The 25,317-nt window shown below is 34.7% G+C and overlaps 1 protein-coding gene and 1 long non-coding RNA gene across 6 annotated transcripts in view; one reads left to right on the top strand and one right to left on the bottom strand.

Moving 5' to 3' along the window:
• Window positions 1-25,317, bottom strand: part of LOC118733786 — a 127,977-nt gene that overhangs the window by 27,328 nt on the left and 75,332 nt on the right. For all 5 annotated transcript variants that reach the window (XM_036463354.1, XM_036463350.1, XM_036463351.1 and 2 more), the window contains one exon: window positions 132-934. In XM_036463354.1, coding sequence (XP_036319247.1) covers window positions 132-928 — 797 coding nt within the window. In that variant the 5' untranslated portion in view covers window positions 929-934. The remainder of the gene's footprint in view (window positions 1-131; window positions 935-25,317) is intronic.
• LOC118733794 lies at window positions 12,487-21,602 on the top strand. The gene is made up of 3 exons (XR_004992291.1): window positions 12,487-12,498; window positions 12,736-12,739; window positions 21,458-21,602. It is a non-coding gene; the product is annotated as an uncharacterized LOC118733794 (long non-coding RNA).

The following is a 25,317-nucleotide window of genomic DNA, read 5'->3' as shown; positions in this document are numbered from 1 at the left end:
TGCGGCTACTATCATCACTCTCAAATTGAATATCAACATCATCCTCATCATCGCGTACACTAATATCACTACCATCGTTCAGCGCATAGCTGTTCAAATTCGGATTGCCACCCGCGTTGCTTCTTACATACCCGGGTGAAGGTGATTTGAATTTCGAATTATCGCCGCTGTCATTCGACTCATCCACAGATGAATTGAGTGTTGCGTTGGAGGCTGATTTTTGTGTGTAGCCGATGCCAAAAGCGCAGTCATCCAATCCGCCGACACCTGCACGAGCACCACCACCTCCAATGGTTACATTGTAGCTGCTCGTGGTGGACACTTCACTGCCAATGGAATATCGTTGCGCACGGTTGCAGCGTTCGCGCTCCGCACTCAGGTATGTCTTGGGAGGTAGTACGGGCGCTTTGCGCAGGGCGGCACGACTGCCGGATGGTGATGACGAAGTCGAGGTGTTGGGTGAGTTTTCCTTGCTGATGGCGCGTGTGCTGTTTGGCAGCTCTGGATAAAGGGTTGGAGTTGTTTGTGGCGATGCGTGGAGCACTTCGGTATTCTCATAGATGTTATTGGCATTTTCTACATCAGTATTTTGTGGCTTGCGTGGGCGTGGCGCGGGAGTTGGCGTAGAATATATGGGTCCTGGAGTGGCAACCGTTTCGTTAGCGTTGGGCCCATATAGGTCATTTGTTTCGGTGAGAATGGATTTGCGTGTGCTGGCTGTGTCCTCCAGATCAGAATGGGAACCAAAAAATATTTTATTATTCGGTACTTTTTCGGTGCAATTAGTTACTGTGTGTAGGTTTTCTGAGTTTATGTTGAGATTTTTATTTATCAATTCAACAGTCACATTTTCGTAGTCAAGCTTTCGCAGCTCAGGATAGAGACGACGCGGGGCGGGAACAGGTCGGCAGGTGTCTTCTTGTTCCATGGTACACTGAAAGGAAAGCAAAATGCGAATTACTAGAAGTTGGAGATTGTAGACTATGGGAACAAGTTAAGAAACCGAACTATGGATAAATTATAAAAAAAAGAGTTCGATAGGGGTTTTTGAGGCAAGCATAACCGTATAATTTTGTTTTGGGGGAAACGAGAAATACGGTAGTTACGAAAAGTCAAAGGTCAAATGCAGCACTTTTTTCTTCAAATCCGAAAATCTCGAGGGATTATATACCTTACTAAGTAGAACTCGCCATTCTGTGTTGCCGGAGAGCAAAGTCGGTAACCCCCTTGTAGTTTTCTAATTTTGAAACCAAACAATCGTGGAAACTCACGGATACTTGGCGCTTTTGATGCATTTTTGAATGAAATATGATTAGATCGTTTCTTAGAAAGATTTGCAGCTTTGTAGTCCATTCAATTTTGTTTTGTTGACGGTGTCAGTCATTTTCTTCCATACGCAGACGATTCGACAATTCTTTTGTATGGGGAAAATGAGCAACACCTTCAACAAAGAAATTACCAAAAATCAACGGTATGTCGCACCTACTTACAACTTGCATTTTATTACACTAAAATTGAATGGGCTACAAAGCTGCATATCCAAATCTTTCTAAGAAATTAAAAAGTTCAAAAATAGTATTTTTTATAAAAAAATTAAAATTGAAAAATAATAAATTAAATATTCATAGCTTGTCAATATGGGAGTGTCGTACCGTTGTGATCGCCATTACATATTAGGACATTCTGAAGGACACTCAAAGAATTTTTATAGAACAATAGTTGTATAGTTGTGATCAAGGTGTATTAAACAAGGTGTCATTGACAAAACAGCGCAGCTCTCTAAGGTACTAAAATGTCCAAAAAATATAAACAAACATTCATGCAATGTTTTTTTCTCAATTTCACATTACAGGATGGTTCTTTTGAGTTCAATGTCACACTTTGTTAAATGCGTTTTGGTTGTGATAAGCACAATATTTACATGTACCTATACTTGTAGTACATATGACTTGTTTTTCTCAGTGAAAATAATTTATTCCAAAACAATTTTTTATTTGATCTAATCGAAAACAAAGCACCATTCTATGTAAAGTCTTAAGACACTCCTCCTTTTGTAACCTAATCATTTGGACAAATAAAAATATCATGTTTTTCAGTAAGATCAAAACAACTTCAAAAGGCTCTTGATTTTCAAAACAAAGTAATTAGTTTGCCTTAATGTGCTGCCGAAAATCTCCACCAAAGATATGAAAGTGGCATACCTGCCGCACGTAGCACTGCTAAGCGTCTGCCTAAGTGTGTGCATAAATAAATAGCGTGGTGAACGCAAAATTTCATCATTTCTACTCGGTATTTTCTTACAACACACACAAATTTGGACTGCTCGAAGAAAAAGTGCATTTAAATTGTATGCCATCCCTACTTTATTAGCAATCAACAAACATCACGGAAAATTTCACAACAGCATCCGGCCAAGTTCAGAAAGATGCATCGTCGGATTATCGGTGAAAGTCAGCGCTTGCCAAGCTATATAATTTCGACTTTATTGATCATTTGCATTGAGGTTTTATTGCAAATATGCAAAGTATTGATATCTTGCATAACGCTGCATTTTATTCAATTGGACTACAATAATGGAAAATCTCGTAATACATTGGTCGAATCCGATATGGATGGCAAGCGTATAAATTTGGGAGCGAGTGACAGACAAATGTATTCTACACCGCTTTTGATGGCCTATGAATGCAGTGTGGAGCGATTGTGTCCAGCGGATGTTGCGGATGGTGGCACAAAGTTAATTAAACGACACAGTTGTGTTAAGCGACGTTTAGTTTATTGAATGCAAGTGCATTTTAGCAACATGTAACTTTAGTTACATTTTAATATATGTATGTATATACGCATGTAAGTTTGTATTTAGTAATAAAAACGGGAAAAATAAAAGTTTGTATTTATTTACAAATTAGTTGCATAAATACAAGATGCAATTTCACATTCATTTCATGCTTATGCTAGATATAATAAGTTCATACATATAGTAAAATCGCTTATACATACATACTTTTTGGCAAAGTGAAGAGTTCTAGAGAGATATCTAATAATAAATCTAGTGGCGGAATTAATTTTACATCTGACTGCTGGACAATTTTCTACTCCAGAAAAATACTTAAGAAATAAAAGGAAACCTGAACGAAAATCTTCCACGGTTGTTTTTTGTTTAAGCAGCTTACTAAACTCTATCTAAATCAGTGAATCGACTAAGTAGCATCGCATCTAAGAGCAGGCTCATGAAAAGGCCAGATCCAACGGGTCTGAGGCGTATGGAGGGGGTTGTTAGATCAGCTGATGTGAGTGGACATTTAAAGAGATGATTACCGTCGACAGGACGTATTATTTAAATTGGACTGAAGTAAATATAAACATTGAATAAACAAAAGAAAAATAGCCAAAACTTGCTAAAATGTCGCGCCACAATTGACACTTGGGTCACTGTAGATTTCTTGGAAAAGGGAATATGGTTGCGACATCTTAACAAGTTATAGCTATTTTTCTTCTGAATATTTAAGGTTAATTATTTTTTATAGAAGTATATGTATGTAGCTAGTTATCTAGCTATCTAGTTACGAAAGCTCGAAAAAGTTCCAACAAAATTTCAAACTTTTTAATTTAAGAATTTGGGTATGCAGTTTTATGGTCCATTAAATTTAAGTATAACAGGGTGCAAGTGTGAAGCTCCTCAAAAGCAGAGACCATAACGATTATAAGAAATAAAATTACGTTAATTACGGATACGTTTTCGGGATATTTGCAATTTACCGTTATTCAGCTTAAAGCAAAAATTGAATCCTTTTAATCACGTATATCTTACGAACCAATTTAACAATCTTAAAAGGAGATACGTCAAATCAAAGCCAATAAAATTCGCCATAAACCATATATACATCACTTTCCGATAGGGCTGGTAGTTTCTGAAAAATTAATCGCCGTCTTTTGGCTACAATGATACATAATTCATAAAATGGCTACATTTTCAATTCCAAAGTTGCACTTTAATGCACTAAATTTTAGTAAGCTATAAAACTGCATTTCACGTTTTTTTTTAGAAATTATGCTTAAAAATCTTGATATTTTAATGAAATTGAATTGCTATTCTATTAAAGTTTTTTTTTTTTAAAAAGTCTTAAACTTGGACTTATATGGCTTTTGTTACAGAATGAGCTTTATTTTAATAACAAAATATGTAATAAGATTGCCAAAACTTTGTAAATTTCTATTAGGGAGTTCACAAGGTGTTGTATACTGTCGTACTGTTGTATGTCATAAACTTTAAACGGCTAAAACTATATTTAAGGAACTCGCAAGTTTACATAAAAGTTTTATTATGAAATTCTCACAATTAAAAAATAGTTGGTGGTGATTTCAAGTCCTCTAAACATTTATTTAGCCCTTAAAAACTTTACAACATACAACAATACGACAAGTACGATACCTTATGAACCACCCATATGTTAGGCTATTATTCTGACAAGCACTGTATTACGAAAATGGTATGAATTCAAAAAAACAAATAACAATAACAAATAAAAGAAAACAGCATTTTCTAAATATAATAGCACGGTAACGTTTCAGTCAAATTTGCTAGATATTTGGCTACTAAAAAATTTAGTGAGTGGAAACACTGATTGGTACTGCTTGTTTATGTTACTGTTTTTTTTCGGAACATATTTTGTTTGAGTACTTTTTTATGTACAGAGCGCTCAACATCTTCAAGTTCTGAACGCATTGAAAACGACGAGCTACGGACCACAGCTAGAGTATGAGTAGTTCACATATATGAAAAATAAATCATTTGATTTTGTAATAGATTTAGATATGTTTTTATGAAGCGGCCTTCACGCTTCAATAACTTTTTGGCTTAGATACAAATGGCAAAATTAAACGCACGTTTGGTTTACTTTTATAGCGAATCGGCGACAGAAATAGTTTACATTGCAATGCACAGTTCATTAGAAATATATGCAGTTTTAATAAAACAAAGAATCAAAATCAAGAACTTGAACGATTGCTATGTTATTCATGTACATATGTACATATGTATGTATGGATGTGTGCACCTTCGTATTACATGTTACAGTGGCTCCCAAATGATGTTCGAATAAAAAATTGATTAGCTTAATCAAAACTATAATCTCACATTCATATTAAATATGCGCTGTCTTTCACAATTAAAATCACTTACATGAAGACGCAATCGTATATAAAAACGTACATATATATGTATATGCCGCAATAATCCAACTGCTTATTACTCAACACTACTAGCAGTTAAATAGGCCGGCATTTAAGATTAACACAAAAGCGCACAAGTGAAGAAATATTCGCATTTGCATGTCAACAAGTTGGCGACATATTTTGCATATATAAAGTGGCACAACAAAAGCTAAAAGAAACGTATAGCGTCCATACACGCATAATAAGCTAAGCAAACACATTGAGTAGCTTAAATAAGACAGCAAATATGAATATGGGGTTAGTCTCAATGGTGTACAATTGGGCATTAATTAGTCGCAATTAGGTTCATACGGATATTATTGAAGAGCAATTAGTCTCAACTCGTCCCTTATGGGAATAATTGGAGATTGGAATTGGATAGTCTTCTCTAAGGGATAATTAACGATTTCATATGCAGCATTGACATGTAGAGGGAGTTTTTATACCCGTAGCAAGCCTGAGATCTCTGATGCGACTAGTCGCTTTTCATATCCGTTCAGGTATAAAGGGTAGCAGTTGGTTTCTTCATAGGACATGCTCGTATGGAAACAGTTGTATCTATATAAAGTGATCAAAAATGGTATTAGTAGTATGCTCCTTTATGATTGCTCCCGAAGTCATCACGTATCAGTTGGATTTTTTACAGGGTAGAGTGCACATTTGTGTGAACATATTTAAATACATATATGTGTGTAACTACATTTTTACGCGGACAAGTGTAAAACAAATTGAAGAAATTTTGCATTGAGTATTAGGGATGTTACACTATTAGTAAATTCTATAATAAAAAAAAAACAGTTGTCGCGACATGTCGGTGCAAATTCGAACTTCTTAGTGCTTGCGCCTCCAGGGATAGCTTATATGATTATTTATTCTTTACAATGCCTAGCTTCAAAACTACTACGTAGTAAGTCTCAGCGTTCATACTTCACTCTGATCAGAGTAGATTTACTTCAATTTCCGAACAATTTTGAAATCTAATCCGCCCTTCGGTGTGGCAGGTCCATGTCTCCATGCGGGGGCTTAGTTGAATTGTCAACCTGTCCGCTTCAGGATCGCAGTAACGCAGATGCTTAGTTAGCTATCATTTGCGCAGCTCCAGTCCGAGCTAGGACAGGGCTGTGCACGAACAGTCACCACAATCTGTCAATCCTTCTAATGCTTGAAGTACAATAGTGTCGAACGGCAAACTTCGCCGAATTGGGCGATGCTGTCATTCACCCAAGGCGAATTTATACAAGGTGGTGTTAATGGCGAATTTAGATTTTCGCCGCGGTACTTCTTAATGTCAAAATGATGTGTTTGTTGTAATATGAATTCGCCTTGTTTACAACAAACACATTATTTGCCATCGCTCAGCAGACCGATAGAAATAAATCTATCGCCATGAAACGCCGCCAAGCGAACTTCGCATTTCCCATTGGCTGTGCTCAATTTCATATGCTTGCGGGTGTACAAATTTTGGCAGCGCGAATTTCATTGGCACACGCCCATTGAAGGATTTGTAGCCAGGGGTGGTATAACATCAGCTCTATTATAACGTAGCCCTACTGGCAAGGCTAGCGCTTGATTTCACCATCGCTTTTTTGACCATTGATGGGAACAGTCAGGATTGAGCCGCGACCGAGGAGCGAATGTCCGGCTTAAGCCAGTGAAGCAGAGGTACTGCAACAGTATTGAGAAGGCGCAGGCTAAGCGCGAGAATTTTAAGGGGCAAAAGTCAGCTGAGGGAGAGAAATCCCCGAACAAGCGGTACAGAAGCGGTGTGCTAGGCCATAAACATCCGAAGCTTCAACGCCGACTTGCGTCCAGCTCTAGTTCTACTGTGTCAACCTCCAAAGGTTCATGGCAGAGGAGTGGCGGGTCTGATTGCTTGGCTACGAACTGAGACTAGGTACGAGGCATCTCAACCTTCCAGTATGAGACTCAGCGATGTCGCAAAACACTACCTAACCTATCTATGGATAGATGACCACTGAAGGGTGAATATGGCCCGGATAATACCGAAGGCTAAGGTATGTTTTCAGGGGCGACGCGGGTAGGGTTTTTATGCGTAGTTTGGTTAAGGCCCAAAACTGGTCTCGTCTCTAAATTTAAGAAAATTTTGACCACCATTGTCTTCAAGATGCCGGTAATTTCACACATTCAAATTTCTAAAATTTTTTCTAACACATCCTTTTCATTTTTGCCTTTTTTTGCTGGCAGTGCGCTCTATATAAAAGCAAATTGTAGAACATACTTTGTGTCGAAAAAAACGTGAAACACCTTCAACCAAAAAAATATCACAAATCAACGGGATTTTTTACCAACTTGAAATTTACACTTGTTACCAGAATTAAATTGGCTACAAAACTGCATACAATTTTTTTTTAAGATTCGCATTCAAAAATTTAAAATTTGGTGAAAATTTGAAAAATTTTTTATAATTTTTGTACAAAGCTTGAAATGTAAATTTGCTGAAAACCAGCTAGACTTTTATAAAAAAAAATTTATAAATAAAAGACAAATAGCCAAAGCTGGTCAAAATATTGCACTCCTATTATTTTGTGGACAACTGTAAGTAAGCACTAAAATTAATATAAAAAAACTAAAATACTTGGTGCACTTGATAATAAAACAAAAAATTAAAACTCCCCCGGAAAAAAATTTCTGCGTTCGCCGCTGTATGTTTTACACGGAGTATGGAAAGGTAAGAGCCCACTTCTTCGACTGAAGAATCGGAATGCTAAAGATGGCAATTTTAACACGCTCAGAGCAAGGAAATCGCGAAAGACCTAAGTGTTGGTAACTTGACACGTCTGACTGTACAGAAGAAAGTAAGCGATGATTTTATAGCCATGGAGGTGGAGCATAGCAAAGTAGCTTCGAGCGAATTCCTCATCACATTGGTTGAGGAAGTTGCGCTGGCCTGAAGAGACATAACCTCGACGCACATCCTATTACATGTCGCACAACGTTGATCTCCACCCAACGCACTAGGGAAGCTGTCGGAGGAGAAAAGGCGCAGAAAGCAGGACGCCATCTTAGAAGTAGCGCGTGACAGAAGTTTTATAGTAGCACTGAGTCCCCGGCGAGACTAGAAAACTAAGGAAGGTCCTGTTTTAGGGTTCTACAAACTACATAGATACTTATTAAAAAATATGACGGCGAATGGTGAGGGAATCCCTTGAATTACTGCTAAATGCGCACCTAACATCAGATTATGATGTAGCAGATCCAGTAAATACTGGATCGTAGATGAAATAGGTATTGTGAAAAAGCTTGTTACGCCCTCAAAACTGTATTGGGTGTTGAACTATTTCTCTCAATATAAGTCACCAGGTCTAGATGATATTTCTCTCGCTGTACCGCAAAGAGCAACCATGGGCTGGCTGAGCAAATTATTTGAGGCTTAGTTATGTACCAATGTCATGGAGGACGGCACCGGTAGAATTCTTGCCAAAGGCAAGCAGAAACTGCACCGCGCATCCGAAGTATTAGAAACTCATTAGTCTTACTTCGTTTTTCCTAAAGCCTCTTGAAAAGCTGAAGCATGCGCAAGCGAAGCTAAATGAAAATGAAAGGGAAGATTTGTGGAACTGTCCTACACAATTTCGGTTTGACGGATATAAGTATCCCTTGAAAACGGCGGCGTATTTACCATGTCTTGGTCCAACTAGAATCTTCTGAATTACTGTCTGCTATGTGAATCAGAAAAGCTAACGAATGGCATCGTCATCATTATATATATGTATATTCTACATAGGAAAAATGTTCCTAACAAAATAGAGTAAACCCAAGAATGATAGAATAAAAGATTGCGCTGATCATAGATGATTTTTGAGAATAACATTTGTGTGACGTCACACTGGTGCAATTGCGAGAGAAATGCCAAAACGTGAGCAAGAATGGAAGAAGAAGAAAAAATGTTGCAAGGAAAACGTAAACAAGTTGCACAAGTGTGTCGTCATGCAAACAACGATTCTGTCAAATTCGTTAAGAGAGGAATAGCGGTCCGAGATCGGCGCAACCTTTGTATTTTCTCAATCGTGGAGTAAACCTAATAAGCCGGGCCGAAAAGTTTAAGCTTTTGCTTGGAATCGATTATTTTGCTTATCCAGGGTTTTCAAGCTTAATTTGAACGATCATGCCTATTTTGCTTATTTTAATGTACAAAGCTAAGTACGGACATTTTAAGTAAACGATCAAGAAATAAATTGCTATTATTTGGAGTGTGTGAATAGTAGTGTCCAAGAAGTTTTGACATCTACAGTATTTTACAGCCTGCTTTCTCACTTTTTCCTTACGAAATATTGGAACGGGCATATATTTCTGTTGAAAACAAGGGTTGCCTTGTACTCTTCATAAAAAAAAGGTTTAGCAAACCACAGTAGAAAGTGCAGCAAAATTCTTAAGAACTTCGTACAGCTTAAGAAAATTAGGCTCAATAAATTTTTCTTGACCACTTTTTTATTCGTAGAACTAAAGAAATTTTTACAAATAATACTGCAGATTTGTTGATTCGCAGATATTTGATTTTTGGATTTTTATTAACCCTTAACTTCAATTGCATTTCTACTTGGATACAAAAATTTAAAACCAGTGGTTCGTCTCTACGGGAAGGCATTGGTGTTATTGAAGATATTAAAAATAATTTATCTCAAATGGAGAATAACGCATATTAAAAAACAAGAACTTAAAACGACCAGCGCAGATTTATTATTATTTGAGAATATCAAGCAACACTTGTATTTTTATTGCAATTTTTCAATTCTTGAAATAAACTGAATAAAAAAAACAGTAAATGTACTTACATTTTGTTGTTTTGCGAGCATATTTGCAAGCATATTTACCAATGTTTAGTGCTTATCTGAGCGATTAGAATGAATTTTTTCTTGCTTATTTTCTTCGGCCCCGGACATCTCTGAGGGTTTTCTTGTTTGGTTATTTTCTTAGATGGGAACTTTCCCGAGGTTATCTTTCAACTCGCAGTAAGTTTAGGTGCTCCTGAACAAAAGTAGAAAGTAACTTTCATATGGGCGATACTTCAAGCTCAGGTACCATTAAATGTTGTTACTACGGTAATAAAGTACTGTGCAGAAGTTAACTAATGTTCGATAAAGGCCATCATAGGAAAAACTTTGCTCTTACTTTTGAAAAACTGTGTATTTGGAGAAATATTCCTAGAATGTAAATTATACTCTTTTAATATTTTATGTTCATCTTGTTCACAACTTTGTCATGAGGCATGAAGTCAGTAAATATTTCACTTATTGCTCGAATTTATTTCTTCTTTTGAATATGAATTTATCAAAAGACTCCAAACATCCCTAGTATGAGCGCTGATGCATTTAATTGGATATGTATATGAACCCACATACAAATTTATATTAAAGTGCTTATTTACATACATATGTAAATATGTGGAACACTATTTAGTTGCGCATTATGGCAGCCTGTCTGCATAGTTCTCTACTCGAGTTCATTCGACTCGTAAAATCAGCAACTTTTGTTTATCAACAAAACGCACGCATAGGCAAGTAAACAAACAAATTAATAATGCGCACTCAAATGTACATAGGTATTTATGTGCATTTGTATATATTTACTTACGTACTTATGTATAACCACAGCAAAAATCAGCAACAAGTACAGTAGACTCGGTCAAATAAATTAAAAATGGCTTAATAAGTGAATATACATATCTGCAATAGTGTCATAATTCAAAATAATTTTTTTATTAGTTAAGTATGCAGAAATGACCACCACTCTCCTTCTAGCTTGTGTAAAATATTCAAAGCTAGTATATCGATTGATAGTAGCTTATTAAAAGAAAATGTGTCTTCATTTTTACTATGGGAGCGTATGTAAACTGTAAACTTTAGAGCCGTTTGTCTTGAGTATTCACTTTTTCGGATTATTACACTCTGGCAGCAAAGGTACGGTATGTACATATATGAATATCTGCATAGTCATATATATGTATGTATGTATATTTAAATACATATATATACATATCGTCGATGTTTTTGCAAAACCGCCCATTTTACGGCACTCAAATTTTACAGGAGAGCGAAAAAACGGATTATTGTTTGAAGGCATTTGAAGGCCTTGATAGGCGGTATTTTCTCTAGCTATTATTTTAAAAATCTGTTGTTTTAATAACGATTTAACGATTGTTATGTATAAGTCTCGATGCCTGGAGTTCAGGGTTACCAAATCTCATTTTTGCCACAACGATGATTTAGGCGGTTTTGCAACTAGTCGATGGGTGGTTTTGCAAAAACATCGACGATATGTATGTATGTATGTATGTACCACATACACATTTCCTGCTTCATTGCAATTTGTTCACTACATCACTTAATTTGCTGATTTGTTGAGTCGTGGCAACTCACATTTCTGCCAATTACGCTGAACGAAGTCGAAATCTGCACTTGCTAACGGAATTTTCAGTGCATTTTTGAAATTAATATTGAGACCAAGGAGCACAAATACCGATGCTTAGTGTTTACATGTATATATATACAGAGTTGGGCAGAAATGAGTACTCGGTGATTTTTGTTAAATATTTGCAAGGTTTCTAAAATTAAAATTTTTCGTTATTTTTCATGTTTATACAGAGCTTAAAAAAATTTAACAAATTTTCATTAAAATTTCACCTTTTTAATCTGGTTTTCTAGAATTTTTTTTAGAATGCCATTTTGGTAACCCATTAAATTTTAGTACAATAAAGTGCAAGTCTAAAGCGGCTGCGAAGTCGCGAGGATTTTTATTTTTATTTGAATGATTATTTAAAATTTGTCTACGATTAAGAGGAGATAAAAAACAACGTTGAAAATTCCATAGGGTGCATCCATGCAGCTTTGTATTTTTTCTTCCTGGCACACTTTTAAATATTGCACCGTACAAACCAATTTTGCACCCTTGAAAAAATTTAGCATTTTAGGAAGGTAGGCAAAGTACCCATATAAGTTCCCTCTTTCTAGATCGAGTCCTTTGTGGTTTCTAAGACAACCCTACGCTGAATCGGTCAAAAGAATATCATCTTGTGATTTTTCTAAATTCATTAGAATTCGTATCTAAAAGTTTTAGGCGTCGCGGCGCTGATTACGAATCTGAAATAAATTCGTAGAATTCAAAACGGTGGATACAATAAAATCCATTCACCATATCGAATTTCATAAAAATCTGAAAATTTTTTAAGAAAACTTCCGCCATATTGTATCTGCGTTTTGAATTTTTGAGAACTGACGCCAGACTCGTAATAAGCAGCAACCAAAACCTTTGGATATAAAGCTTAATAAAGTTTGCCAAATGACAAGGCAATATGTATTATATTGACCGATTCAGCATAGGGGTTGTTTTTCCCCATATCAACCATAAACGACTTGATCTAGAAAAATTAAAAAAAACGGGTACTTTGTTTTTGTCACTACTTTCCTAAAATGCTTGATTTTTTTCATGACTGGAAAAAAGTTAAATTTTTTCGGACGGTGTTGTCAGTAGATGAGAAATCAGGAGTTTCACAAAACACCCCGCCAGAGAAGTGCAATGTTGATGCTTATCATGAGTTCAGGTGTTTCTTTAAGAATCTTTTCAAGAACTTATCTTTCAGAAACATTTCTGAGAGAACAAAAGTTTCAGGAACGTTCTGGCAAAGAACAAAAAAGGAACAAAAGTCTAAGGAACTTTCTCTCGAAGAAGAATTTGGGAACTAAAATCTCAGGAACCTTCTGAACTATTCGCGAAGAATGGAAGCGGTAATAAAACTTGTTTTCATGGCCTTGCAAAAGTTTGAAATGTTTGAATATTAAGTGTATTCAAAAAAAACGTAAAACTTACTATGCAAATTAAGTTGGTGAAAGACTTAAGACACGAACATTTCTTGCACAGAAAATTTCGTTCTTAATCTGTTTTTCTTAAGAACGTTCGTGAGAATTTTGTTCTAATTTTGTTTTTGTTTTTTTGATAATGTTCCTGAGAGTTTTTGTTTGCATTTTGTTCTTTACGGAAACGTTGCCGAACCTTTTGTTCTCATTTTGTTCCCCTTCAAACTGCTCTCAATACTTTTGTTCTCGTTTGGTTCTTTTGCGGGAACGTTCTTAATATTGAATTTCGTTCTCGTGCAGAACTTAACCAAAACCGGAGAGCGCTATATGTCCCTGGTTTTATTCATTTTTAAGCCTTTTTAATTTCTAAAGCGATTTCGTTTTGATATGTATACATATGTATGTTTGAGGAAATTAGGCAGTGTGGAAGTAATCGCTTAGAAGCTTTGGAAAGCTGTATAAGTTCGAACATACAAATGTAGATGCATAGTTAATATATATATGGAAGGTCTTGTACTGCATACTTATGTATGTATGTATGTACTATATAGCATATCTACATATGTATATCTTCTATTTGGGTATTTTTAAAGTCAGCGTTGTCTGGCTGTCAAAAAATTATCATGCCCATACAATTTGTATGAAGCATACCAAAATAACGCGGCGCCAACGCTGAGCGGTTCGAAAATCCAATTTTGACAGAGCGTTAGGAAGTGAAGTTGGCTGCAGAAAACGGCGAAACTGTAATTTTCGTGTTTCACGCAAACAAACCTATGCTTATTATTGCTATTATTTCTGCATTTGACGTAGCATTGTCACTTTTGTTTAGGTATGGCAATTCGACGTTAATGCTTGGCGTCAGAAAACGCTCCGCCCAACGCTTTTGTTTAGGTATGGCAATTAAATTTCAGTAAAAATTTTAAATCAAAACCTTGACACTAATATTAGATATGTATGTAGGTATGAAATGCAACTGAAGTTCTGGTATGAAGTAGCATGACTCATTTCGAAGTTTAAGTGTTCCAGAAGCGCAAATGCTGCATACATATAACATTTTCAGCAAATATGAAGCTATTCTAAAGCTGGTCACGTATGTAATTCAATTCACGAACTGACGGACGTAACCATATCTTTGGTATCAAATAATTTGAAAAGGCAGACGATGTAGAGCAGTGATGGATAAGATGAGGTATACAATTTTACTTTTTGTCAGCTTATTCAATCAAAGCAAAAAATGAACTTTTACCTGCTTGTGGTGAAATATCTGTTGATTCCCTAGACACTTAACGTTAACTAAGTCATTGATAGGGAATCAATATGTATGCTCCATATGGGCGATTCTTCTGTAAATTAAATTTTGAGTTACATTGCCAATGAACATTTCAGGCATGGAACTCTAAGACCATATTAGCTGCTAAACAAATTCTTGCACGGAAACGCTGACTTATTTCGGTTACTAAGGTACTTTATTGACCGAATTTGGCTGCTTTTTTGTGATTTTTAAGAAAACAATTTTTAAGTACATTTATGTCAGTTCTAAGTAGTTTGAGAATAGGCCGTGTGCAAAATTTGAGCCAAATCGTAGGCCAATGCACTGAAAATCACCACTTTTTACTATGGATATAAATATATGATTGCTTCCTGTTATAAGAATTCGGCATGTATGTATATTAGGTTGGTTCACCAAAATTTATTATATTTTAAAACTTCGGCCAAAATATTTTAGAAAAGTATGTATTAATATTAGACCGATTCGAAATAGCCCAAATAATCATCATTTGTATTCCGTTGATAAACTTTTTAAATATTTTGATGCAGACCTTTTAAGCTTGAACTCTTCTATCATGTGAGGTGAATTTTTAGAAACTTAATTTATTTATTAAAAACTCGATTTTTTAGGTATTTTCAAAGGGTCTAGCTAACATAAATCATAATATGTTTCCCAAATAGTTTGACGGTAATCTTAAAATATAATAAGTTTTAAAATTCCGATGGAAACAAAGCACCGATTTTTTTAAATGATGTTCCCTAATGTACATTAGATTGCATCACTCCCCATACAAAAAAAAAATCGGTACTATTTTTCCATTGGAATTATAAAATCTATTATATTTTAAGACGTTCACGAAAATATTTTGGAAAAATATTAAGATTTACTGAGCTGGGCCGATTTGAAAATACCTCCAAAAATGGAGTATTTTATGAATAAAAATAGATTCTTAAAGATTTAGTTTTGAAAAAATCACCTCAAATGACAAAACGGTTTAAGCTTAAAAATTTGCATAAATATATTTAAAAAAAATTAAACAAAATTTTGAACAGAATCGCCATAATGAGATTTTTGATGCTGCTTTTTTAACTTTTTTCCAGGGTTCGTATTTGCACACACATGCTCTGCTCGCACACACGCCAGAAACACATTCAACTTGTACTCACTGCTCATACACATGTGTGTGCATAAGTGGAAAACAAACTCTGCTCACAGAAAAGTGTGTGCTGTTTGTTATTAAGCACATGCACATGTGTGTGAGCCGATTTTGTACAAATTTCAGCCCATGCACATGCACATAATATATTTTTAAAAGAATTTGTTTATTAAACGTTATTTTTTGAAAGACAATTCAATAACAAGTGAGGTGTTGTTTGTTTTTTATATGACAGAAAACATATTAAAAAATTATTTTAAGATTTGAGATAGAAATCGAAGTGTATAAGTTTCTCTACGCAAAGCACACACATGTGCGTGTGCTTTATATTAATAAAAATAAAGTACACACATGTGCCCGTGCTTTTTACCAAACAGCACACACATGTAATGTGAGCAAGTTTTTAAATTTTTATATGCACAGCACACGTGTGTGAGCGTAAAATGTTAGGATGTGCTGCGCATGTGTGTGCAAATACGAACCCTGCTTTTTTCAAAGATTTTTTTTGTAGGGATTTTAATGTAATTTTTGTATAATGTTTTAAATATTGACTTTTAAGCTTCACTTTCATAAAAAATAATTAATAATAAATAATCGAGAGGGAAATATCCGAAGAATGCTAAAATGTATTTGGTTACAATAAATGAAAGATGTAAGACCTTAAAGTTTTCACCCGCTTTTATTTGTATATACATACATACATGTGTATGTGTGTACTTCTAATAAAAATGATCGTGTTACAGCGACAGCAACAACAAATTTTGATACTATCGCTATAATATTGCTTTTTAGTCAGGTAGTCAGTAAAGCAAAAATTGTTGTGGGTACTCAAGCGCAACAAATTTCCGTTCATACGGGGCTTCACACATGTACATATATAAGTAGTTTGAAGCTTCCTAATTTGCCACAGCACGAAGACGAGTTCGAATCGACGTCGTTATGACGTCGCTCTGTCGAAGTCGTTTGGATGAACTCGAAACTATACAAAATGCAACGTCGTTCCGAATTCGTTTCTTCGAACCCACAAGTCTCTTGAGGAACCTTCGGCCTAAGTTGGAAAAGTTCTACGCCCAGATTTTTATATATTAAGCATAAAAAAGTAATTCATTTGGATAGTAAACCGTTTTTATTAAGACAATTTTTTATTATGACAGAATATGGAATCCACAATGTACACTTGTGCTCAGAAAATTAAGCCGCCTACATCTTGTTTTCAGTATTCATAATATTTTTCATATAAACTTTACTTTTATTTTATATGGGATGCCAAATGTTCTGTATTTCTTTTAATGTTCCGTATTAGTCCCATATTCGGTGTTTCGACGCCTTAACAGCTTATTAAAATGACATGCCTATGAACTAGTTTTAAGTGATGTTGGTATATGATCTTAATTTTCTCCATAAACAGTTTGGCTAGTTTTCCTTAATTTATTTAATGTTTATTATTTTTTATGAAAGTAAAGCTCTTTTCCTAAGAAAAACCATATAATACTGGTTAGGCGCGACCGCTAATACCAGGTTCGTAAATCCATGTTGTTGGTTTTCCTTTTGTAACAGCATACAAATTCTCCAAAAAGTTTTTGGCTAGGGTTGCTGGAGGGACAGTCCTTGGCCAGATATAAATCTGGGTCGTTCCAGTTACGTAGACCCGACTGAGGTGGGAACGCGCCTAAATTCATGCTATGTACTGCTGCATGTGCAAAAATTTCCTTCAATAAATTAATGAAATTTTTGCACATGCACTTACAACCCCGCAGAGACGGTAAATGAACTTTACCACTGGCCATAGTGCCTACCTACTTTTTACTACTACTTAAATAAACGAAGCTCGGCCTAGTCTGATGCATCCTCCGGACGATGCTTCCGGAGCCATTTGCGGACTCTGCATGACTTGCAATCTTGCAGAGGTGGTAAAAGAACTTTACCATTGGCCACAGTGCCTACCCACCATTTTTGCACCAATAATTTTTTTTTTATATAAATACAAACATACCGGTCTCCCCTCTCACTGAGTTATTTAAATACAAAATTTCTAACTTTGTGCAAAAAACTACAAAAATCTCTGCAATGTTTCACCAAAATTTCAAACTCTTTAATTTAAAACAAATTTGGTTTGCAGTTTTATACCTCACTAAAATTGGGTATAATTGCTTCTCTTTTAAGAAAATGGTCGAACGTACTTACCTTGTATGAAAAAAAATGCGCAATATCGTCAACGAAAAAAATTGTCAAAAATTAACGGTAAGTCTTAGCGACTTCAAAATTGCACTTTAGTATACTAAAATTTAACGATTTTTGTTTTACAAATTTTGCGGGGTAAAAATCTCGAGACAATTTTCCTGCAAATTTGTGATGTTACTAAAAGAATGCTGTTTCAGTGCTAATTCATCTAGGATCATTGAAGAAGCTGTAAAAGCTGGGTTATGCAAGACTTAGACTTGACTTGACTTACCTAGAAACTTAGAAACGATTACTCAGCGTGTCACCTATTACATTTTCTCCTTCTTTTGATTCTCAGGTATTGTATTTGTACACGTAAAATTGTAAACTTTTAATTTGTTTGTTTTGAAAATAGATAAAAAATTACAATTAAAATAAATGTATTTACGAGTTCAAATTGTATTTTTTTATTTTATTTTCCCTCTTTATTTGAAAGTTTATTTTTCGATTGCCAGACGAATTACATTTATACAAAAAATCATATTTGTGTGGCATATTTTCAGGAATTTTATTAAAAAATTAAATGGCAGCATGATTCTCTCACGGCTCTCTTTGCACTTAGAAATCCAAAATCTATAGTTCTCCAAGTTTCTAAGTCAAGTTGTTTTTTTGGGTAACACGCGCTGCTCATTTGCCAGATATACCCCTAATATTCAAGTCAAGTCAAATCTAAGTCTTGCATAACTGAGCTTTAAGTTTTTGTGGAAAAATTTTGCAAAATTATTTTTTGTCACGTATTCGGTTCCCATAATATGGTCACCGTAACTATAAGTAATTACTTCGGCAGTTGACCACAGCAATAATGAAACATTACAAGACCGATCTAATCCAAAGTGTCATTAACTCCAATGCAACCAATTCCCGTGGATATATGGATGGAACCGTTGTGGTAAAATGACTCTATCGATCCGAATGGGATTGGTTGAATGGCTTGGGGCAACGTATTCCACATATAGGGGATACAAGCTTCACTGTTTTTGCGATGTTGCTATAACCAGGACTTGAACCCAGGCCCTGCGGAGTAGTAGCGCGCACTGCTAACCACTACACTACAGCGGCCGCCACATTAATACATATGTATATGTATAAGTATTTACATAAATATGATAGCTGATTTAAGAAGTGCAGTAATCTGCCAAAGATCAGTTTATTGAACGCCATTAAAGACGTCTGAGAGGGCCCTTGTGAATTGTCATTAATTACCAAACGAGTTGTATATAAGCACAATAAGAAAGACAATTGGAAAACGAGCTGAAAAGTCTTTTAATAAAGATGGATAGATTAATCGGTCGATTATGGATAACAAGCAACTTCAGTGGGAATGCCATTGAAATTAAAATGCATATTATGAATAGCAACTACTTATGTATGTGTAGTTTAGTGCTATAGGTAAAGTAGAACGTAATATAATTTTAAAATAAACAGGCAAGGTTTGAATGTAAATAATCTGCAGAAATGGTTGAAAAACAAATCGATTTTCTTAATCAAAATTTTCGCGGCAATCACAAAAGTGCGGTCGTCAGTTTAGCAACGCAGTTGCCAGTTGCCATCTGTAATACTGTTTCAGCCACTAGCAATGCAACTGAAGTTCGGTTGCTATCCGTAATCGACCCATTAATTTAACCACTAAAATTTAATTTCAGAGTTATCTTGAAGGAATGAATGATTATACATGCATATGTATGTATGTACCAACTACGTAAATATGTTTGTATAAAGTATGTATGTACATATGCACCTATGTATAATGCATATTCATGTTATTGTATTGCATATTTTTAGAACTGTTGTATCAAGTTATATTTGTATATGCATATGTATGAATACATAGTACATACATATGAAGCATTAAAAGTCAACTATTTGGTAAAGTAATCTGACTGCATTCTTTCAAATCCACCTTTGACTTAAACTACATACATATGTATATGAGCATACTCAAACATACGAACGTATATACATATTTATGTATATAAGTACATGAAATGAGCGCATATTAACCATAGATCGATCAAATGGAAAACCACCTTCAATGATCACATGCAGTTATACAGATCAACAAGCAAATACCTGGCATTCTTCGTTACGTTTTAAAAGCATGTTTTCACGGTTTCTACAGTTATTTTTAACGCTCAAATATCGAATATATATCGTGGGCAAGCGCTGTTGCCTTCTCAGTGCTCTCTACGCACAAATCGAAAAGAAAACGCCATTAGTGAAAAAAGTCTGATAAATTTACTTGTCTTTTACCAATTTAGTGCACGCATTTTTTTAGGACATTTAGCTATGTAGGTATCTTGTCAATCTGACCAATTATTTTCCCTTGATGTGTGGTGTTACGCAATTTATCTCGAAATACCTACTATTTCTTTCTATATTTCTTTAGTGTCAGGCTTTATATGGATGTACAAATGTATATGTTTCAATTGCACGATTGACAAATTCGAAGGTCGCTTCCATAAAAAGTTACCAATTAATTAATTTAAAAATTTTTCAACAAGTTTTAGAACATCTACTAATGATTGATGACAAACAGCTTTTAACACATTTTCCAGTATTGCGGTTTTAATCAAAATGTATCCAAATTAATAAATTTTTGCCTTAAATTTTAAGAGGTACTTCCTTATAAAGTATTAAGCATATACTGAATATCCTAAGCGTAATTTCGACTAAATAGTTCAGTTATATTATTTTATTACACTCTAGACCAGAGATGCTCACTCCATAAGCACTTGTAGCGCATTTGTTTTTGTTTTGCCCTGAAGTATAGGCACATATACACACGAATTTACACTTTAAGGGCCCGTGTGAATCGGTAACAAAGTTCTATGGGGAAAGCAGTGTAATAATATTTTTACTATGGTGAGACAGTTTTGCCAAATGTGCAGTGTGAAATGAAATATTTTTTGAAAGCAGTAAATTTTTGATAACCGCAGATTTATGCGGAGTAAAATATTACAAATTGAAGTGAAATCAATATTTTAAGAAAACATCTACAATGGTTGATTGCAATTCATCAATTTAAGCTTTTATTTAACGAAAAATTACACACATCAACAATCTTTGCGATTGGCAAAATGTTCTATTAATTTGTCAAAAAATTCACTAACATCATGAGCTACTGAAATTTTATTCACCTCATAGTTGTGAAAAATTTACTTTTTTACCGATTCACACACGCTCTAAATAATAAATAAACTAGGGCTGTGCGATTAATTGATTACTCAAAATTTTAATTAATCATAAAGTAAATAACTCAGCTATTCGATTAATTAGAAGTTATGATTACTCAAAAGTTCAGTTACTCGAGTAATCAAGATTTTTGATTAACCAAAAACAAAAATATTTGAGTAATTTGCTTTATGATTAATCAACATTTCGAGTAAAATGAGTAATCAACATTTCAACTCTTTACATATGTATAAAGGAGTTAAAGTTCCTTGACACTTTGAAAACAACGTTTCTGTTTTCAAAAATTAAAACGAAAATTTTTTTTCATATACAGAATGTAAAAAAGAAAATAAGCATTTTCCAAAGCAAACTCTTTTAACGAGCAAAATTATTTTTTTTGAGTAATCATATTTCAAGTAACTCGATTAATCATCGTTTTGAGTAATTAAAATCTTGATTACTCGAGTAATTGATTAACCGAACAATTGATTAACCAACTTGCTCGAGTAATCGAATAATCGCACAGCCCTAAAATAAACAAAATTCATATGAAAGTGCCTGAGTTTCATAAGGAAGCGCAAAGCAAACGCCCTCCCATATGAAGCTCAGGCACTCCAGTAAGGCCCACTTGTAGAACAGCAGGTTATCTATATAACTCGAAGTTTACCGGTTAAATTGATAAATTGGCTTGCACAATCAATGGTTGGGTGTAAAATTAAAGTTAAGTCGTTAAATATTTAGCCCAGCAATTTTCGAAGGTTAACTTGCTAATTCTACATATGTCAATTCTGTCAGTAACAAGACTAATAAAATTGAGATTTCAAAAATTTTTAAAATATTTTTAAACACATGTTTACATACACACATACACAGATAGCACGTATTCATTTTTCCGCCTTCAAATCGAGGTTTCGGTCAGTCTCGCATAAAAATTTAAATTTAAATGCACCGAAAGTGTGCAGTGAAGAAGTATCGCTGGCCAATTTGCAGAGAAATGAGCTGAAGATCTTCATGACCGCAGTGTTCTTTTCAACTACCATGGCGTGGATTTGATACATAAATGAGTACATACTCATGTCAAGTAATAGAAATCCCTCTTAAAGTTGGTGTGCTTTGACAGGAATGTGTAATGATCCAACCATAACGAGATATAATTTTATTTAACATTTGCCATTCTTTAGGTTTTCTGGTTGTAATAGAAATTTTATATTTAATTTCAAATGATAAATATAAACAATTAAAACAAATGTCAAAAAAGAGAGAGTGGTGCCTACTTAATTTAGAAATCCCTCGGGTAACTTAACTTTGAGTCAGTTTTCAATGCTGCAAGACATTGTCGGGTTTAGTAATGTTAAAATTTAACTCTTAGTTACTGAACTCTGTATTTATATATTTAACTCTGGATGTTGTGCAAGTGAGCCTAACCCAGTAGCGAAAACAGTCGACGGTGACATCGTCACTAATGAGGATTTAGTGACATCGTCGCACTTGCTGTGAATCCCAAACGACATATAGCTGACAATGACACTGGTGACAACGTCATGCAGGTGTACTCCTATCAAAGACTTATAACAGACAATCTCTTGCAGCGGTCACTTATAAAAAGTCCATTGCAAGATACTGTTGCTTGAATGTCATTAATGATCACTGCATGACCATATCATGCAGATGATATCAACGACGAAATTACCATTTATATGAAAAATTCATGAACGACTTCCATACAAACGGAGCCCAAAGTCATTTAAGACGTAACTTTTCCGTGCAAGGCTCTTGAGTGACTAATGCATGACATTCGCTGCGGGGAAGTTACACAAATTTACACAAACAAATATAGATTGAAAAAATGAGTCAGCACTGAAAAAATGTATATTAAAATTGATTTAAATTCGTTTACACTGAAGTGAACACGAAATTTATTAAAAGAGAAACATCTGGCGTTCACTAAAATGTGGAAGCACGAGATCTTTTTTTCGAAAATTTTGAGTTGAGAGATTTTGTAACTTGCCACCTAAACATTTTGGAAAATTTCAAAGGGGATATAGAAAATGATTCGATTTCTAATCTGAATTGAATGTAGATCCCTGCGAGCATCACACCGCGTAAAGTTGATAGGATTGCAGACATTCTTCCAACCAGGCTTGTTGCGAACACTCGCATTCGCAACCGCGGAGCTTCCGCATTAATTTTAACAATCGCATGTGCTTTCACATTCGCAATAATCAATGCGGAGCTTTGAGTTTGTCGAAGTTTTCAAAGCCTTTTCCAGTTTACGGATGAACATACATCATTCCAATAAATTAATGTTTGGCGCTTGAATGTTTTCTACGTGTTTGGCCGATCTTCCCCTCCAATTCGTGCTCTAATCTTGACACAAATGGAGGGATCTATACTTTTACTCCACCTGCGAAAAAGATGTTTTGTGGCAGTAGTTACCTTGGGGGTTTGCCATTGTCTTCCGAAGGGAAATCGCTCTTTTAACCACTTAACTTAATCAGCTGACCACCGGAGTGCATGTTTTTCCTACAGATTCGGGTTCCAAGGATAAAAATACGTAACTTTGCACTTTTCAACCTCTAAATGACCTTCGAACCATGATAAAAAAAATAGGAAGGTAGAACCGCTGAGAGGAATTTTTCAAATTCTTGACGTTTGCAAGCAATTTAATTTTAAAATTCTACAAACAATTCTCATTTCCAATCTCAAACAACAACAACTTTGAACAATTCCTTTTTTTTACTCTCAATTTTATACGATTTTAAAATGTTGGCAAACTTCAAAAAAAAATCATGGCCGACGCATTGAGAGAACGGTTTTACCTTACTATGCTTTTATCATGCTTCGAACTTCAACTCGTCCTGGACTTCTAAAAAGGAAGAAAATGTTTTTAATAAAAAAGAAAAAAAAAAATATGAATCACTAAGTCAGGGATGCTCTATCTTTTGGTACTATTACCGACTTCCAGTTTGGCCGGAATGTTGGTTAAACTGACCGGAATTCCATTTTTTTCAATTTGTGTTCTACACATCACCGATTTGGATTATGCGGATAAAATATATAACTTTTGTCGGAAACTTTTTTCTGTAACCGACTTTCCGACCTCTGGTCTTCTGTTTAATCCACTTTTGGTCGAAACCAGAAGTCGGTAAAATGCCCAAGAGATAAGTCTTCCCTGACTTGGTAATTCATATTTTTTTGTCTTTTTTTAAAAAAAAAAAAAAACATTGTCATCCATTTTAGAAACCCAGGAGGTCATTCAGAGGTTGAAAAAGGAACTTACAAGAAAAAAGTTTCAAAAAAAGTTACGTATTTGTATCCTTATACAAATTGGGCTTTTACTTGTAGTAAAACCATGTATGTATGTCTGATTTAAAAAAAAATGGTTTTCAGATCAGTTTAGCCCATTTCCGGTCAAAACCGGATTATTCTTGATATACTAGGAATCTAAAAATCTGTTTTCAGATTTTATATGTTAAACCCGGATATAATAAGCTTTCGTTTGGTGTAACTTTTTCATTCTGAAAGCGAGCGGGCCTGTTGTGTACGAACTCTGAATGCCACATTTTACATAAAACCTACATTCAAGTGGCTAAGAATTGCCGTTGATTTTTTAGAATTTTTACGGATTCTTCCATATAAAAATAAATAAAGTTTATTGGTTATATGGAAGCAAATGCGATAAAAAGAATTCTAAAAAATCAACGGTAACTTTTAGCGTCTTGTGATTTGCACATTATTAGACTAAATTAAATGGTCTATAAAACAGTGTACTGAATAAAATTCTAACACTTCTGAGAAAAAAGTTTGAAATTTAGGTGAAAGTTTGTTGCACTTTTTTGCAGTCTTTTAAAAACGTTCAAACTTAGGTTTATATGAGTTTTGTTCGAGAATGAACTGTGTTTTAATTGAAAACTCTTATAATTAAATAATTAAGCGTAAGTGGCAAGCAATATCACTTTGAAATGGGGGTGCTATAGATATGGCCAATACTGTATGTGTATGTAGGTGTGTACGTAAACCTAGTCATACTAGGTTGCTTCCAATATGTACTCATAGCACGGCTAATTTCCACTCAAAAGTAGTTAAAAAAAGTTTTTTTTATTCCTGTTAGGACTTATTTTCACAACCTACAGAGTTTTAGCCTTCCATTATATATAGTGGAAAATGGATGCGATTACTTTCCGACGCTGATTTTTAACTAACTTTTCATACAGAGATTAAATGTACTTTAAATTTCTCATGAAAAAATCAGTACCTAAAAAGGTATTATTTTCGGAACCACATGCTGCATGATCCGACTGGGAATATCTATATACATACATATACATATGTACATATGTAAACGCATGAATCGTTAGATGTCTCGTAGAATTAGTGAATGAGTGACTGCTACAGTCCTATACAGCAAACTAAAAGCTTTTAAACAATGGAAACCAGTTTAGTTATTAAACAAATTAATTTATCATTTTTGCAACCGC

This window comes from Rhagoletis pomonella, unplaced genomic scaffold (assembly GCF_013731165.1).
Source record: "Rhagoletis pomonella isolate Grant_MI unplaced genomic scaffold, Rhpom_1.0 Rhpom_scaffold_00002, whole genome shotgun sequence".
NCBI classification, from domain to species: domain Eukaryota; kingdom Metazoa; phylum Arthropoda; class Insecta; order Diptera; family Tephritidae; genus Rhagoletis; species Rhagoletis pomonella.
Note: the sequence above shows the minus strand (reverse complement) of the source record. Positions and strands in the feature narration are given on the sequence as shown.